This window comes from Saccostrea cucullata, unplaced genomic scaffold (genome assembly GCF_032062105.1).
Source record: "Saccostrea cucullata isolate Sc308-1 unplaced genomic scaffold, CSIRO_AGI_Scuc_v1 ctg31, whole genome shotgun sequence".
Classification (NCBI taxonomy): domain Eukaryota; kingdom Metazoa; phylum Mollusca; class Bivalvia; order Ostreida; family Ostreidae; genus Saccostrea; species Saccostrea cuccullata.
In genome coordinates, this window is record NW_026918875.1 from 251,055 (window position 1) to 271,029 (window position 19,975).

Below are 19,975 nucleotides of genomic sequence, written 5' to 3' on the forward strand. Positions count from 1 at the left end.
AATGCTGTTTATCTCCACCTCCTCACCAATTCTCCATTGGAGTCGGTGCACTCCATCTAGTATTACATAATGGAATCCCAAAATGCAATGCATATTGACAGGAAACACAAAATTTCCAAGAAATCAATGTCCAAGAAGGATATAAAAATAACTTATTTAAGTTATTTTTAAATAAAAATTCGTGTGTGTAAAATAACTTATTTAAGTTATTTTTTAAATAACTTATTTGAGTTATGCCCCTGACTGATTATATGTCTCATAGTAACTTGGAAATGAAACCTGCACCAAAAACTTTAACCTGTTCACTCAACCGGAAAGTGTAGGTCAGATTCAGCATCCGAAGCAAGTCTAGTAGAATGCATCCTAAGATGTACCATCCATGCAAGTTTGGTCATTATAGGGCTCATAGTATCTTCGAAATGAAACCTGCACCAAAAAATTTAACCTGTTCACTCAACCGGAAAATGTAGGTCAGATTCAGCATCCGAAGCAAGTCTGGTAGTATGCATCCTAAGATGTACCATCCATGTAAGTTTTGTCAACATAGGGCTTATAGTTACTCGGAAATGAGACCTACACCAAAAACTGCACCAAAAATGTTAACCTGCACCAAAAACATTAACCTGGTCATTCCTTTGCTGAAATTGCAGCATCTGAAACTTTGACTGGTACAATGAAACACATTAGAAACATCTTCCATGCATGTCTAATCAATATAGGACACAGAAGTTCTTAAAAAGAAAACTGCTCCAAAAAACTTAACCTTAACCCGGGACACCGACACCGACACCGACGCCGACGCCGAGGGTATCACATAAGCTCCCCCCAACTTCGTTGAGGTGAGCTAAAAACGAATCTGTATAAAGAGTGTTTAAACCACTAAATTTGGATAGAAATTCATTGGATATTTAGACATTTTTTTTGTAATATGGAACTGGTGTACCATTTATTGTATACGCTTTCAATCAGGACATACATGTATTTCAAGAGAAGAAAAAAATCTGAATCTTTTAACAGTTAATCAAACAATTTACTAGTATTCATTTTAAAATTTATTGTATTCCTATAAGAACCAGTGTACCTGTTGTTGTGCGACTTCAGTGCTGGATTGTGAGGTCAGGTCTAGCTTGCCCAGCATCTTCAGTAAGGATTCTATCAGCTTGTTGTAGATCTCTTCTGTGAGGGCCAGCCTCATTTCTACACTGATGTCAGCGACACTGAATTCCTGTAAAAAACCAAAGATAATATCCATCAATAAGATACACCATAATTTAGTGATTTTACCAAAATCAGGCCCCATGATCATGAAACAAACTTAGACTTAAGTCAAATTTTTTATCGCCTATAAATATTCATTAATTGAGGAATTTAATTAGAAATTTGCAGACAACAACTCTTTTGAGAAGCAATATTGAAAAATATAATTTTGGTCTTCTCGACCTTTACAACATTTTATAATCAAATAAAGATTTTGACTTAAGCTTAAGATGTTTCATGATCCCCGGACCAGAATTGCAATATGTAAGTGTGATCTAGCTTAACACCATTTGTGAAATTAAACCAAATTCCGAACTTGATACAAAAATGAACTGATCTTTTTACAAAAACTGTCAAATATTACATTCTTCTATTATACATGTACATGTATGTTGCCTTGGTGAAATTATTCAATCTTTTAATTATATCTTTCTAACCTTGATCCTGGGACTGTTGAAGAGAGTGTCCCACATCTCAATGAAGTCCTTGTAGGTCACCTTGTTTCCCATCTGTTCTGACTGAGTGTTCTCCGCCATGTCTTCTGTTTCAATCACTGGTGGATGGGAACAAGTTCTGATCAACATTTGGTACACTGTAAAAATCAAATCATAAACAGCATTGTTTGATGATAGAGAAAACAACACTAAATATAATTCATTTTAGTGTCTACTAGACTGTATTCGTAAAAGTAAAGAAAAATGTTCAATACTTAATAACTGAAATCCTGCGTGAATTATTTTTCTGAAGAAATGTTTTTTTTTTATTTATACAAAATTTTATTGACATAAAGTGAATGGGATTGGGCAGCAGGCAAAGCCTATTTTAGCCCTCTCCCTAGAAATGTTTTCGTACCAAAGCCACTCAGAACTTGGGAAAACACTTCTCCTTTTGGCATAAGAGTTATCAGCACCCACAGTAAGGACTTCACAGCCACGAAATGCTGCTTCTGATGAATTGTGGGAAAATTTTCAGCCAGGATGATCATTAGTCGTTCAATGGATGTGGCATAGGTTTCTGGTACCTGAGAAAAACGAACAAACATTACTCAGTAATGGCACATTAAATTCTACTGACACATTACTGTAAAATATTTCCAAACTCTTACATGGTCTAGCTCTCTGATGATATTGGCCAATGCTTCAAGGTAGCTTGGTAAGCTGTAAAGTTTATCCTCAACATCTGCTTTCTCTGAGCTTATAAGTAAAACAAAGAAAACTTTCATGATCTAGAAGCAATGTTATGTACATTCATAAGCAGTGTTACAAGAATACTGATACTAGTTAGACAAAGAAACATATACATGTATACCAAGGTTGCATTTTAAGATTGTAGAAGCTAACCTTGCAGCTAAATGTAAGTGGTGGATATCAAGCTATCTTGAAGAGACAACTTACCTAGCTGCTAAGTGTTGGATTTTGGATTGAAATATCTTAAGTACTACTAAATTGCTTAAAGAATCAAGCAAGTGTTATTTGTATATAAAAAATTTCAGTCTTTTAAAATTCTTCACTCAATGCACCTAAGGCTAAGTTACATGTGTATAGTACCAGGTATTTTTATGTGGTATACCTCAGATATAGCTGTTCACTTTTAGTCATCATCTCACTGAACATAAACTGGACATCAGTCTGCTCCAGGAACTCCCTGCATGGCTGTCAACAATAATTGTTGAATAATAATGACAGATAAAATAACATAAAAGCACTGATATCTTTAAATTCAAATACATGAAATTTGGATCTACTCACTGCTGCCAGCAAGCCATATCCTCTGATAGCTAAGGACAGCTCTTTTGAACTTGCAGAACTGTCATTCATAATTTCTCGAAACTTTGTCACAAAAAACTGGAAAAAAGATGAATAAATCAGTCAATTGAAGTATATACCTGTATGTGAACAAAGCAGAATATAGATTTAGGGAGCTACAAATACCTTAAACACAGCCCCTTCCCTCTTTCCTTCCTTGGCTTTGGTTACTAGAACTTCTGATATCTAAAAGTTTTTTACAGAAGAAAAGAATATTAGTTCCATGTTATTGTTAAATACTTATTACTGTAAATCAGCTTTTATTTGCATCAAACTTTATTTCTAATATGTTATTTGAAATCTATCAGCAATTCCTAATTTTCACAAACAAGGAACAATTGTACATACATGTAAATGCTTAATGTTATGAAAAGTTTGCAGTGAGAAAAAGTCTCAAGTATAAAAAGGATTCAAAATTCCTGGATATTTTTTACATATGACTAAAAATTTATTTACTGTAACCAAAATACATTTTTATACAAAATCTTAAAGAAGAGCTGTCAAACTTTACATTATATGTCTTTCTGTACCTCTACCTTGGACCATCTATGGTTTCATAACGTGCTCAAATACTGTACCTGATTTAAGAAGGCCTCCATGGCTGCAGTCCCCAGATGAAGCAGATCTCTATTGTTGTGCTTACTCCAGCTTTTTAGTTTGTTATACATACCCTGAAAGTAATGTCATTAATTTGAGTTTAGCATATTTTATCTGAAAAAGAGTACATATCTGGCATTTCAGATCCTTACTGATATGTCCATTTACAGGTATTTGTTTTGATGAAATGCCTAGATTTTCCCTACTTTTTTCCCAAAGCTTTTCGTACAGATCTCATTTACATTGGTGCATAATTATTTATGAGTACTAAAAAAGTGAACTTGAAGGCAACAGAAAAATTCTGTCAGTAACAGGGTTGGCACAATGTGTGTATGGTATAACGTTAAATCATTACTTTCAGTTTTTCTTGCCATCGAATTAACTTTTTTTTTTTTTTATTTGATGGCAAGTGTAATTATCAGTTTACACAAAAAGGAAATTCATTTGACTGAATAAATGGGTAAATCACTAAATGTCATCTGGCAGTGTATATATGTACATTAAGGGTAGCAATGTAAAAAGTATTACATTCAGAAAAGCACTAAAGTAAGAATGTGTACATTTTTTATTCTTTATTACAAGAATTTTTTAAAGAAAAATATGTATATATATACCAGTAAAATGATATTTAGAAGGTAAACAAGCAATATAACATTTTAAAAATCCAAATAGTTTTTTCGAATATGTTCCACTGTATATATACTATACCTGATAATCTTCTGCCAACTGGGATCTAAACTGGGCAGAATGTCTAGCGAACAGTTTAAGTCCGGCTCTTGGGACATCATAGCGAGTATAGTTTATATCAGGATCTATGGCCATTCGAGCATATTTGAATATTTCATAACTATTTGAAGAGTCTAAAATAAAAATAAAATAAGTAATATGTCAGCAAGGAAGAAATGAAACTTCTGAGTTCAGACTTGTCATATTTGTTAATTGCTATATTTAAACTATTTTTCCACATAAACATTTTTTCTTGAAATTGTCAGCATGTAATACAGTTAAATTTACTATAAATAAAACAATTAATCCTGCAAAACCTAATTCTAAATGTAGTGTTTTGTTATATTACTCACCTTCGTCCACTGTGAAATTGACAAGACAGCTGGCCAGACCTTCCAGACAACCACTGATCACTGACAACTCGGGCTTCTTTGTTTTACTAGTCATCTACGAATGTAGAAAGTACAGTTTGTTACTGACTGTCTATATCAAACTCATAGATCGTCAGAGAAAGATTATCTTTATTAAGATCTACATGAAATTTCGTGAATGCATTAAAATCCTTTTTTCTGAAACAGCTACTAACCTCTGCTTTCAAGGCTCTGAGATATATGTCTGTTAGTTTACTGGCATACTCAGTCATGTGTTCTGGGTATATCTCAGCTAGAAGTCCCAAAATCACATAAATGCTCTCCTTCACTGTCAACATCAAAAATATTTTTAAATTTTCTTTTAGAAAAAATATCAAATGATATAACTGATCTTTTTGAGGGAATAGGAAGGGTTGTTTTGGTTCCATGCCCAAAATAGATGTTTTCTAAAGTGTTCACATTATACAGTAAAGTCAAATATTTAGTAAGGTTCCACAAGACACAAGTTGCTTTTACTGATGTTTACCTGAGGCTGGTAGTTTGGATACACTCTTTGTTAGTTCCATGAAGAATTTGTTGACCATTTTATCAATGCCCAGATCCTGGGCACTAGCAGACCCAACAGACAATTCTAAAACCTAGGAATATATAATAAAATTCCATTTAAAATACATCATCCAGGGTTTAAGAAAATATGCAACAAGTACATTTCATTTACTTCATGAGTATTAAGGGCCATTAATAATTACCATGAGTTTCAGGGTCGTCTTAGCTTCTATACATGCTTTGTTTTCATGAATATACATGCATGTATTATTGTATATACTGTAAATCACTTTTTACAGAACTTTATTTTATATAATAAAATATAATAGTATTCCTAAAGATTATACAGAGCAATAGCCATAATTCGTGAAAATTTTGTCTCGCTAATCAAGAGTCAATGACTATCTCGCGAAAATAAGGTGTCACGAAAATTTTGTGATCTACAGTAATTAAAACAGTTCTTAGGCCACTTATGAAGAAAAAAATTCTGCAATTTTGTCCAGTTGGCTAGTTCCATTCAGAATCTGAATGATTAAGTAAGAGGTAAAAATTGACAATATTAAAAATTTTACAAATACAGTAAAACTCGGATATAACAAAGTCATATAACCTATGAAATGACTTTGCTATATCCGTAATTTGTTATATCCATCTAAGGAATTAGTTCAATTTATATTACTGGGAATCCAAGATAACTTCGCTATATTCATTGATTCACAATATCCATGTTCGTACTAAACAAGTTTTACTGTACAGTACTCTATAAAAAAACAATAATTTGATAATCAGCTATACTTACTTTTGCCAGAACAGGCACAGACAAGTTCTTTATCTTAGCCAGCCTCTCACGGAAGAAAAGAGACATGCATACATCCTAAAATTCATTTTGTTGTTGTTAGCATTTCTTTATGCACACATATACATTGTGTATATAAAAAAAATAGACCTCTTCTATAAATTTACGTTTGTTTAAAGTAAACAAACAAATAATATAGATCAACACTTACCTTGATGTCAAAAACATATGGGATGATTTTCTTCTCAATCTTTTGTATAAATTCTGATAGAAATTCTAAGATTTTCTGTTTGCATGTCTGAAACTGTAATTTTATCATTCAGGTTCAATGATTATTGATAAGAGCAATAAATCATTTGGTTAAATGATTTTTATTTCTTTAGAAAATTGTTAATTCAAAAGATTCTTTCAGTCAAATTTTTATCCTGCAAATTATGCTTAAGTTGAAATAATGTACAATATTACTGTTTATCAAATTCATGTTAAAGCAAATTTTATATGAGAAGAGGAATGATGGGCTTTAAAACTGGATATGGAATTCACCTAATTCTGGAATCTAATGTATACATACCAGTAGGGCTGTGTATTGGGTCAAAAATTTCGATACGATACGATACAATATTTTTTAAAGCGATATGCGATATATTGGATTCTAAAACAAGTCCATCAGAAAGGGCTTCTAAATCATTTTAATGCATGAACTTCATAACAATTGAGTGTTTTATTACCCGTTTTAAAGTTCTTATGTCAGTGTCATTACAAATAACACTTCAAAATAAACTTTTAATGACAGTAAAAGTTTAATGACAGAACATTTTCAAATAAAAATCTCTTTGTACTTTGTAATAATTATAAAAACTGTGTTATTTCCTTTCAAATTATATCATTATTGAACAATTTTAATTCAAAAAAGTGAATTATAATCTTTGGTGATTAAAATCCCCACCTTTTTAACAAAATTAGAAGAAAAACTGTCCGTCCGATACGTATTGGAAGTTATTTTTCGATACGATATTATTCTTGAATATCGATACGTATCGATATATTGATACAGCCCTACATACCAGTATTTATCATTTCAATGCACAGGTAAAACAATTATACAACCAGAGAACTTAGTTATTTACCTCTTCCTTTGTGACTGTTTCAGATAAGAATGATACCAGTCCTTTTCTTTTGTCGAACAAAATAGAACAACATAAATCTGTGTTTAAAAAGAGAAGAAAACAGAAACTTATTGCAGGTACATATATATAAAGTATATTGTACATGTACATAGATTAGCATATTCAAAATTTAGCGGAATCAATGGATATCAAGATGTTGGTATATTCATGAATTAGCATTACACACTATTGCACCATAATTATATTATATTCATAAAATGATTTCATAGCAGTATTCATGAATTAACACATCGTTGTCTACAACAAAGCTGCTAAAATATGAATCCTACTTTTAGAAGTACCGGGGTACACATAGAGTTTATTTTCAGGGATTCAATATCCATTGCATGAAAGAATGTAAAAAAAAATCCAGTCCCAGTTGATTAATTGAGGTAAATAAAATTCCAAAATCACAAGCAGTTTTTTTTTTCTTTTATAAATTTCATTAGAAGTCTGATGTTCCAGATTAAATCAGGTCATAAATTGAACAGATGATAAACCGATTTAACTGTCTTCTTTTAAAAAGAACATTATATTAAACGTCTTAAATATTTTCCCCATTTTGTCTCGTTTCAAGTTGACTGTTCTAATGTGCTGTTATCCAGCATTTGTGCAACATGTGCATGCACTTTTCTTCAATAAATCTTTTAAAATTAAATTTTGAAAATAATGAAGAATTCTATAGAACGTCTACTTGTTCATACATGTAAAAAAGTTTTTCTTTTTTCTTTGTAGTTTAGGATGGTCTCTAACTTAAAGCAACCATTTTTGCCTTTCTTATCAAAGTGAGACATACAACTGTACGGGTTCCAATTTTTAGATAAATCATCTATCAGATGACAGTCTAACTTTCCTGCACTGTCAGTGAACAGATGAATGTAAAATCCAGCACGCCCTTCCCCAGCGTTGGTCCACAGGGGCATCTTATCCACTCTGTTCTCTACTTCACATATAAAAATACACAAGAAACATATTGACGCAAGCGTCAAAAATCGGCCGCAAACCAATTTATATAACTGTTGAAATTATTTTAGAAACTGGTTTTTTTTTTAATTTCTTATATTTATCTGTTAAAATATCCTCGTAACACGAAAAAAGAAATACATGTGACAATGCCGATTTTCTTCATGCATAATGCATGTACAATATTACATGTATAGGCAATATAAACTGTGCATAGTCCTCTGCGTCTCTGCACTCAGTTTGGTACAACTTAACGAACTCTGTTGGGTTTGCTGTTGAAGTAGTTTTTACATAAAACGTACAAAACTAAAGTTTAAACTTAGCTATAGTTTTACCTTAATAAAAACGCAACAAATATATAATATGTGGGGCTCCTCGCTCTCTCTTAGAGGATGTTACCCCCCCCCCCCTCCCCAAACTCCTTCTAGATCCACCACTACATTTCTTCTCTTTCAATCTTGAGATGTGGTGGGAAAATGTTTGGCACATTGTAAAACGCGTTCTATCCTAGTCTCCTGGACTAACATGTCGTAATATTCTTTGCTTTTAAGAAATCAATATTTCATTATATTTTTGAAAAACATCCATAGGAAATGTTTAAATATACTTCATTTCAAATAAAAACAGCAGATCCTGTTTTAAAAAGAGAAAGTAAAATTGTTGATTTACAACGCGGGCTTTGTTTTAAACTATGCCCAACACTCGTACTAATTTTCTCCGCACTTCAGTTATATCAGAGTTTGTCAATCAGGATTGGATGAAATATTTACCCCATTATTTATAAAATTTAATTTTACGATTATTGTGCTTTTTCTAAACATTTAGACAATCTTTGTTTGATATTGATTCGCCAGCGATATATGAATGTTGAATATTTTTATTTAAATTGTTAACTCCGCAGAAACGCACAGCGACTTAAAACTTTCATATCATATAACCGACCGCCTCCTGGCGGCCGGTAACAAGGGAAGAATCGAAAGTAGCACACGATTTTTAAAAAAAGTCAAAAAACAACTTACTTGAGAAAAGTTACACAAATCCTGAAAGGAACTAGCGCAAATAATGTCCTAGTACTTATCCAGGCTAAAATATTCCAGACATATCCATCGAAAATAGCTTTTATCCAACTAAAACCCCAGCTTTCTGCACAGTGTGAAACTCTTCGCCCAAGAAAAGATAACTCACCCAGATGATAATAGGGTAGTACCCGAGGCCTTCCGAGTGCCATTGGAAGACTTCAGGTACTACCCTATTATCATCCGGGTGAGTTATCTTTTCTTGGGCGAAGAGTTTCACACTGTGCAGAAAGCTGGGGTTTTAGTTGGATAAAAGCTATTTTCGATGGATATGTCTGGAATATTTTAGCCTGGATAAGTACTAGGACATTATTTGCGCTAGTTCCTTTCAGGATTTGTGTAACTTTTCTCAAGTAAGTTGTTTTTTGACTTTTTTTAAAAATCGTGTGCTACTTTCGATTCTTCCCTTGTGTATTTTTATAGATAAGATAAGATAAGATTTATTAATACCAATTTGGGGCCCATCAGGGCATACAAGTAATAAGAAAGAAAAAAAAAAACATTACAAGCAGAAATTCAAAATTGATAGCAGTAACTAACAAAAGATAAATGATGTTACCGCAGTTGGGGATTACAACATACATAATCAATACACTGTAAACAGAAGTTTGTTTAAAGTATTTCTATATATTACTCTTTTGTATTTATTTGTTTCTTTGTTTAACATTGCATGATTTGCTATTTCTTATTTTAAAGATATTGATTAAAAAATTACCCAGCTTGATAAGCAACATGTCATCTTCATTAGACATAATCCATAAAAATTTTTCTTTATTTGTTAAAGTGTAAAAATTTTTATTACTTTTAAAAATAATATTAAAAAAGTCATCTCTATCATGTTTATATAATGGACATTCAATCAGTGAGTGTATCTCATCTTCCACACAGTTCATGTCGCACATTCTACAAATTCTTTCATTTCTTGCAATAGTGGTTTGCTCTCCAGCAGAGTTTAGTTTTTTTTCGTATCTTCCACTTTCTATTCTGAGGTTATGTGAACTCACTCTAAATTTGCATATAATTTTTCTTTGTTCAAAATTTTTTAATAATAAATACTTTTCAATTTCAAAACTTCTTTTTATATAGAAATATGTTGTAAGTTTACCCGATAGACAACCATCATCTCTTTGTTTAAACCAATATTGAAGGAAATCTTCTCTAATAATTTTTTTCAGATGTTTCTTTAAAGTAATTAGTTTCATTGATTTACATCTAGACAAATCTATGCCCATTCTGTTACAGAAATATGTTACATTTGAAAACCAACTATTTACATTACAACTGTCCAAAATAATGCTTTCTTTGTATGCACTGTATAACAAAGAGTTTTCAGGCATGTTTTCCAGTCTGTGCCAGTAAGATATAATTGCTATAATAATAGAATAAAATATTGGTTGTCTACCAAGTTCAGATAGAACTGCAATATTGGTACTTCTTTTCCCAGACCCTATAATAAATTTGCAAAATTTCATATGAAGATTTTCAATCTCCCAATCTTTAAATATATCAAATAAACATTTTTCTTTTCTTTGCATTGATGATGACAATACACCCCATATTTCGGATCCATATGTAGCTATTGGCTTGATCATGTGATCAAATAGATGAAGTAAAGTTTTAATGGGTGGATCTGTTGATTTTATATCTTTGTATATATGTGAAGTAGAGAACAGAGTGGATAAGATGCCCCTGTGGTTGGTCCTTCCATACAAAATGAAATTGCTTCGATTATTAAGTGTCATTACCTATATCCTTGTCTGTCGATTCGTTGATGCATATTTGACTTATATCTGCAACAATACCATCTGCCTGCTCCTTAGATGCATTGCTGGCGGCTGTCAAACACTCGTGTAGAGACCGCAAATTATCGTCCAACAAACTTGCCGCCATAGTAGACAACTGACATATCGAACCCGACCTAATTTTAAACGAGTAGACTGGCAAGCCGCAATGTGTGTATCGCTAGTCTATGTATTAACCCCCACATCCTGGGCAATGCGACAAAAATTAATTAAAATAGCACTCCCCTTTTTCATGTTATAAAATTTTAAGGATATCTGATCCTCAGCCAGGAAGGATAACTCTTTAAATTTATAATTTAATTATACACTGTGTATTTTTATTATACCGAATAGGGCCATTCTTTAAACAATCTGCTTGCATATAACGACATATCTAGATGTGTTTGACGGGGAAATTTTATATTTTTGAGGTATTATACACTCTTACATTGTTTTTTAGTTAAAAAAAGTGGGAGTATTATCCATACTTCCGGTGTCTGTGATATTACTTCTGTTCTATATATCGGCAAAATTACCACCCCCTTCCCCCATTTATTTTAAGTTTAAGTCTCCTTTGTCTTACTTCTTTTGTAATACATTTACATGTACGTTTAAATTACTCTTGTTCGTAAGTCTTGCCCTCCCTACCCTTTTCATGTCTTCTTAATCAGAGATTCGGGGTTTATAATTTTTTGCGCGGCCCGTCCATCTGTCTGTCTGTATGGCTGTTTGTCTGCTGAAACTTTAACCTTGGCCTTAGCTTTTGATTGGTCGGAAGTATGACTTTCATATTTCACGTGTGTATTCTGTCATGGCCTTTCCTTGACTTCTGACCTTGACTTATACCCATTTTTTTTGTAAAAATTTACTAGACTTTAACCTTGGCCATAACTTTTCAATAGTTGTTGGCTTTCATATTTCACATGTCTATTCATAGCTTCGGAGTAGGGCCTTCATATTTATAGCTGTATTCTTTGTGACAAGGCCTTCTAATACCTCAAGTTTGACGCTTTGACCTCAGAATCTAATCCACATTTTAAGAAAACTTTAACGCTGACCATGACTTTTGAATCGTTGGTGCTTGGGCTTTCATATTTCAATGAAAAGTGTTTGACCTCTTGACATTGACCTCCATTTTTAACTTGCATTTGAGATCTTCGATTACGGGGGCATAATAAAAATCTTCTTTAGTATATTTCATTGGCGTCGGAAGCCAGAAGCTGCCATACGTGGCATCAGTGTTTCACAAACACATCTTGTTTCTTTGCGCAAAAGTCGGCACACCCGTGATATACCTTTGCTCAGCCAGGGTTTCTGGGGACTGTTTTACAAAAGAACTTACGACTAAGATCAAAATTTAATCCTACATATTACTTAAATTTCTATACGATATGATACGCAACAGCATGCACTCGTATGAACACTCCCTAAAACGAGAAATGTTACTGACAAACAAGTTTATGAAACCAGAATATCAGCAGTCTCGATTGAAGTCATCATTTCGTAAGTTCTATGGTCGATACAATTAATTTACTTGTCAGCAAATGATCATTAAGGCAAATGCTGACTGATAAATCATGAGCTATATACACGTACATGTACTAGTAATATTCCGAATCTGCTACAGCCCTGTTTTCACACTAGTGATGATAAAAAAATCGATGACATGCTTATGGAACAGAACAATTTGTGTTTAAAATAGAAAATGGTCTGTCCCAGAAGCTTTTCACTTCGTTCATTCATTCATTCATCTTTTATTTCCTCCATTACGGAGATTAGAATCAAACATACAACAAATAAGTTACAAAAAAAAGTGGAGATATATATGTACATAAATGTAATGAAAAGAAATAAATTAATCAAAAGGAAAATATTTACATATATTTCGAATATATGAAAAAGTTTGAAATAAATTCATTGATGGGAAATTTGAAATTGTGTTACGTCAGGAGTCTATTGTAGACTGCACAACACGACACTATGTGATTGGAATTCATTTTTTTTAAATTCGATTTCTTCTGTCTGAGTGAGCACAGTCAGTGTTTCTTTTCCTAAAGGCCGGTATACACGATGAGATTTGTAGTATGATACAAGTATTATAATACTTTTGTATTATAATACTTTCTTGTACACACGCTAATACATATCTTATAAGATTGTAAATAAACTATTATTCCCACGTGTTTTCTCCTGCCATATTTCTCTATCTTTCAAAATAATAAAAATTATAATAACTAGATTAGATCTCGTTGTGAACAACGAGTGGGTCTTCCGTCCGATTCTTGATGAGATGAGATAAGATTTTGAATGAGATTTTTTACAATGATAATATTATTTAGAAAAACGATTGTGCTGCCGTTATATTTAAATAAAAATATTGAAAGATAAATAGTCATAAGTTCGAATTCTGGCCCCTTTTGGCCCTTTATATGAGGGGCCAGCCATTTTTTTCTTCAAATCATCTTAAAGATCTCAGGCGTTTAAACTCTTTGTTCAACAAGTGTTCAGAGATTGTTTTTCGTTTTCGAGTTATATGCAAAAGAAATATTTAGGGACCAACCGTTCAACTCCCTTATGGGGACGTTTGGCGAAAAATGAAAGATTGTATATTGTTCAGAACATGATTTTGAACATCTTTTGTTCAATATTACTAATCAAAATATTTCTCACTTTCGAGATATAAAGCGTCAAAGATTTAACATTCTGGCCCCTTATGGCCCCTAATTATGAGACATACGACATAAAAATCATAACATATAGTTGTAAATCATTGAGATAAACATCTTTGCTTCAGTAATGTATTACAAAATATTAACTCATAAAGAGTTAGAGATTGAAGACTTTTGGCCCCTCTTGGCCCCTAATTTGAGTGCCCAGCCTCTTTTTCTTGATTTCATCTTAAAGCTCTTAGAATTTTGAACACTTTTTGTTCAACAACTCTTCAGAGATTCTTTATCGTTTTCAAGTTATTTGCAAAAGAAATATTTAGGGGCCAACCCTTCAACTCCTTAATGGGGACGTTTGGCGAAAAATTAAAGATTGTATATTGTTCAGAACATGATTTTGAACATCTTTTGTTCAATATTACTTTTCAGAATATTTCTCACTTTTGAGATAAAAAGCGTCAAAGATTTAGCCTTTTGGCCCCTTGTGGCCCCTAATTATGTACCATACGACATAAAAATCATAATATATAATTGTGCATTGTTGAGATAAACATCTTTGCTTCAGTAATGTATTACAAAATATTAACTCATAAAGAGTTATCCTTTGAGGATTTCTGGCCCCTCTTGGCCCCTAATTTGAGTGCCCCGCCCCTTTTTCTTGATTTCGTCTTAAAGCTCCTAGGATTTTGAACACTTTTTGTTTAACAACTCTTCAGAGATTCTTTTTCGTTTTCGAGTTATTTGCAAAAGAAAATTTTAGGGACCAACCCTTCAACTCCTTAATGGGGACGTTTGGCGAAAAATGAAAGATTGTATATTGTTCAGAACATGATTTTGAACATCTTTTGTTCAATATTACTAATCAAAATATTTCTCACTTTCGAGATAAGAAGCGTCAAAGATTTAGCATTCTGGCCCCTTGTGGCCCCTAATTATGAACTATACGACATAAAAATTGTAATATATAGTTGTACATTGTTGAGATAAACATTTTTGCTTCAGTAATGTATTACAGAATATTGACTTTAAAAGAGTTATTGAATAAAAACTGTTGGCCCCTTTCAGCCCTTAATTTGATGAGTCAGCACATTTTTCTTGATATCATATTAAAGATCTTGATATTTTGCACAAATGTTGTTCAGTATATTCTAACAAAATATTTATATTTTAAAAGATATGATACAAAATGTCTCGAAAAATCACTCATAAAACGTGTCCTAAATTTTGACCCCTACCGAGTTTCCATACTAGGCACTTCCGGAAAATATCCTGACCATGTTGCAACATGGCAACATGTCCTCTATCATCACTAAAAAATTCAGCTTTCTAGCTTGAGCCGTTTTTGAGTTCCATCACAGACAAGGAGGTCCTCTAAATTTTGATCAAAGGGCGATAACTCCCGACCGGAAGTGTTTTTCAAAAAAATGATTTGCCGGAATTAACTTCAGATGACAACGCATCGACTGTGAAAATTTGAAGCAAATCGAACGAGCCATCTCCGAGAAATCTTCTGCACAAATTTTGTAAGAAGAAAAAAGAATAAAAATAATAATAATAACTAGAGCCGAGCTCGTTGCAAAGCAACGAGTAGGTCTTCCGTCCTGTTTGACCGGAAGTAGCTTTCATTTTTAACAAAAATGAGAAATAACGCTTAAAAATGGTTTGAATCCTCTAAAGCTATGTTAATTAATGCAAAAATATGCAAATTTTTGCTACTTCCGGTTTAACCGGAAGTGGTGACGACGGACGGAAAATTAATTTTTATGCTCCCAGAGACATATGTTACCCAAAAACTTGACAAGAACGGCAAAAATACGTGTTTTTTGACTACTTCCGGTTTGGCCGGAAGTGACGACGCCGGACGTATTTTGACAACACAAATAGATTAAACTTAACATTTTGAACAACTTTGCTTCTTTGACGTATTACAAATTCTCAATACTTTTTGAGATATCAATTAAAAACTTTTGGCCCCTCTAGATCCCTTATTTTAGGGGTCAGCCCTTTTTTCGAGATATCAATTGAAAGATCTCAGAATTCTTCACAACTTTTTTTCTATATGTTTTAACAAAATATTTACAAGTAAAATGATATAATAGAAAAAGTGTTAGAAATTTTGAAACGCTCAATATGACTTTTTTCAGTCCATGCCGAGCGTTAACGTGCAGTACTTCCGGTGAAAGTTAACAACACAATGCAAATCTACATATGTTGCTCTATCTTCCTGAAAAGGTTTCATCTTCCTGTGATGAGCGGTTTTTAAGAAGAGCGACGGACAAACTGACCCTTAAAAATCACAAAACTGCGAAAATCTCCGAACCGGAAGTGACGTCATCAAAATAAAAAAAAGGGTATTGAGATTTTTTAATGTTCTATCAGACCTGAAAGTTTCATAAAAATCTAACGAGCCGTTTTCGAGAAATCGCGTGCACAAAATCGGTAAGAAAAAAAATAATAAGAAAAACAGTGGAAAAGAAACAAACGAATAACAAGAAGGTCTTCCGCTGAAGACGGAAGACCTTAACTAGATGAGATCTCGTTGCGAGCAACGAGTGGGTCTTCCGTCCAATTCTTGATGAGATGAGATAAGATTTTGATTGCGATTTTCATTCTAAAATAATGATTTACCACAATCTGTAAAAAGACATTGAACATTAAAGTCTTTAAAAAATCGGCCTTTTGCCCCTAACGGCCCCTAATTTTAGGAATCGGCCCTCTTTTTTCATATCATATAAAGATCTTAAGATTTTGAACATTTTGTGTTCAACAATTGTTCAGAAATTCTTTTTCGTTTTTGAGATATTAGAAAAAGAAACTTTTAGGGGACAACCCTTCAACTCCTTAATGGGGACGTTTAGCAAAAAATGAAAGGTTGCATATTGTTTAGAACATTATTTTGAACAACTTCTGTTCAATATTGCTTATCAAAATATTTCTCCCTTTCGAGATATAAAGCATCAAAAATTTAGCATTCTGGCCCCTTGTGGCCCCTAATTATGTACTATACGACAAGGAAATCATAATATATAGTTGTAGATGGTTGAGATGAACATCTTTGCTTCAGTAATGTATTACAAAATATTAACCGATAAAGAGTTATCGATTGAAGACTTTTGGCCCCTCTTGGCCCCTAATTCGAGTGCCAAGCCCCTTTTTCGGGATCTCATCTTAAAGATCTTAAGATTTTGAACATTTTGTGTTCAACAATTGTTCAGAAATTCTTTTTCGTTTTTGAGATATTAGAAAAAGAAACTTTTAGGGGCCAACCCTTCAACTCCTTAATGGGGATGTTTAGCAAAAAATGAAAGGTTGCATATTGTTTAGAACATTATTTTGAACAACTTTTGTTCAATATTGCTTATCAAAATATTTCTCCCTTTCGAGATATAAAGCATCAAAGATTTAGCATTCTGGCCCCTTGTGGCCCCTAATTATGTACCATACGACATGGAAATCATAATACATAGTTGTAGATGGTTGAGATGAACATCTTTGCTTCAGTAATGTATTACAAAATATTAACCGATAAAGAGTTATCGATTGAAGACTTTTGGCCCCTCTTGGCCCCTAATTCGAGTGCCCAGCCCCTTTTTCGGGATCTCATCTTAAAGATCTTAAGATTTTGAACATTTTGTGTTCAACAATTGTTCAGAAATTCTTTTTCGTTTTTGAGATATTAGAAAAAGAAATTTTTAGGGGCCAACCCTTCAACTCCCTAATGGGGACGTTTAGCAAAAACTGAAAGGTTGCATATTGTTTAGAACATTATTTTGAACAACTTTTGTTCAATATTGCTTATCAAAATATTTCTCCCTTTCGAGATATAAAGCATCAAAGATTTAGCATTCTGGCCCCTTGTGGCCCCTAATTATGTACCATACGACATGGAAATCATAATACATAGTTGTAGATGGTTGAGATGAACATCTTTGCTTCAGTAATGTATTACAAAATATTAACCGATAAAGAGTTATCGATTGAAGACTTTTGGCCCCTCTTGGCCCCTAATTCGAGTGCCCAGCCCCTTTTTCGGGATCTCATCTTAAAGATCTTAAGATTTTGAACATTTTGTATTCAACAATTGTTCAGAAATTCTTTTTCGTTTTTGAGATATTAGAAAAAGAAATTTTTAGGGGCCAACCCTTCAACTCCTTAATGGGGACGTTTAGCAAAAAAAGAAAGGTTGCATATTGTTAAGAACATTATTTTGAACAACTTTTGTTCAATATTGCTTATCAAAATATTTCTCCCTTTCGAGATATAAAGCATCAAAGATTTAGCTTTCTGGCCCCTTGTGGCCCCTAATTATGTACCATACGACATGGAAATCATAATATATAGTTGTAGATAGTTGAGATGAACATCTTTGCTTCAGTAATGTATTACAAAATATTAACCGATAAAGAGTTATCGATTGAAGACTTTTGGCCCCTCTTGGCCCCTAATTCGAGTGCCCAGCCCCTTTTTCGGGATCTCATCTTTAAGATCTTAAGATTTTGAACATTTTGTGTTCAACAATTGTTCAGAAATTCTTTTTCGTTTTTGAGATATTAGAAAAAGAAATTTTTAGGGGCCAACCCTTCAACTCCTTAATGGGGACGTTTAGCAAAAAATGAAAGGTTGCATATTGTTTAGAACATTATTTTGAACAACTTTTGTTCAATATTGCTTATCAAAATATTTCTCCCTTTCGAGATATAAAGCATCAAAGATTTAGCATTCTGGCCCCTTGTGGCCCCTAATTATGTACCATACGACATGGAAATCATAATACATAGTTGTAGATGGTTGAGATGAACATCTTTGCTTCAGTAATGTATTACAAAATATTAACCGATAAAGAGTTATCGATTGAAGACTTTTGGCCCCTCTTGGCCCCTAATTCGAGTGCCCAGCCCCTTTTTCGGGATCTCATCTTAAAGATCTTAAGATTTTGAACATTTTGTGTTCAACAATTGTTCAGAAATTCTTTTTCGTTTTTGAGATATTAGAAAAAGAAATTTTTAGGGGCCAACCCTTCAACTCCTTAATGGGGACGTTTAGCAAAAAATGAAAGGTTGCATATTGTTTAGAACATTATTTTGAACAACTTTTGTTCAATATTGCTTATCAAAATATTTCTCCCTTTCGAGATATAAAGCATCAAAGATTTAGCATTCTGGCCCCTTGTGGCCCCTAATTATGTACCATACGACATGGAAATTATAATATATAGTTGTAGATGGTTGAGATGAATATCTTTGCTTCAGTAATGTATTACAAAATATTGACTTTTCAAAAGTTATTGAATAAAAACTGTTGGCCCCTTTCAGCCCTTAATTTGATGAGTCAGCACATTTTTCTTGATATCATATTAAAGATCTTGATATTTTGCACAAATGTTGTTCAGTATGTTTTAACAAAATATTTATATTTTAAAAGATATGATACAAAATGTCTCAAAAAATCACTCATAAAACGTGTCCTAAATTTTGACCCCTACCGAGCTTCCATACTAGGCACTTCCGGAAAATATCCTGACCATGTTGCAACGTGGCAACATGTCCTCTATCATCACTAAAAATTTCAGCTTTCTAGCTTGAGCCGTTTTTGAGTTCCATCACAGACAAGGAGGTCCTCCAAATTTTGATCAAAGGGCGATAACTCCCGACCGGAAGTGAATTTCCAAAAAAAAATTTGCCGGAATTAACTTCAGATGAAAACGCATCGACTGTGAAAATTTGAAGCAAATCGAACGAGCCATCTCCGAGAAATCGTCTGCACAAATTTTGTAAGAAGAAAAAAGAATAAAAATAATAATAATAATAATAATAATAATAAAGGTAAAAAAGAAACCGAAGAATAATAGAAGGGTCTTCCGCTGAAGACGGAAGACCCTAATAATAATAAAGGTAAAAAAGAAACCGAAGAATAATAGAAGGGTCTTCCGCTGAAGACGGAAGACCCTAATAAACTCTGCTTCTAGCATCTTTCTTGCGGAAGCTACCGCTTGATCTATTTCACATGTCATCTTCCCCTTCCCATAAAACCGCGAGTTTTTCGATGTCTTTACTTGTAAAGTCGGCCATTATTATTATTTACCATGTGCTTTTTTAGTAATGATATTAACAGGATGACCCCAATGGGAGTATATTTGATTGGTTGAAAGTGAAAGGTAACCTAAGACTTGTATTAAGAAATAGAGCATTGTCCTATTCTTAATACAGTTTTACAAGATTCGAAAAA

The 19,975-nt window shown here is 33.0% G+C and overlaps 1 protein-coding gene across 1 annotated transcript in view; it reads right to left on the bottom strand.

Annotated features, from left to right (window-relative positions):
- LOC134273581 (DNA-dependent protein kinase catalytic subunit-like) overlaps nt 1-11,226 on the bottom strand; it is a 76,466-nt gene extending 65,240 nt beyond the window's left edge. The window contains 16 exon segments of the mRNA XM_062755777.1: nt 1,082-1,225; nt 1,695-1,849; nt 2,110-2,278; nt 2,363-2,450; nt 2,827-2,909; nt 3,006-3,101; nt 3,189-3,248; nt 3,641-3,733; nt 4,368-4,519; nt 4,739-4,832; nt 4,972-5,084; nt 5,283-5,394; nt 6,102-6,176; nt 6,310-6,402; nt 7,226-7,302; nt 11,049-11,226. Of these exon segments, the coding sequence (XP_062611761.1) occupies nt 1,082-1,225; nt 1,695-1,849; nt 2,110-2,278; nt 2,363-2,450; nt 2,827-2,909; nt 3,006-3,101; nt 3,189-3,248; nt 3,641-3,733; nt 4,368-4,519; nt 4,739-4,832; nt 4,972-5,084; nt 5,283-5,394; nt 6,102-6,176; nt 6,310-6,402; nt 7,226-7,302; nt 11,049-11,193 (1,749 nt within the window). The 5' untranslated portion in view covers nt 11,194-11,226.
- Nucleotides 11,227-19,975: the final 8,749 nt, after the last annotated feature.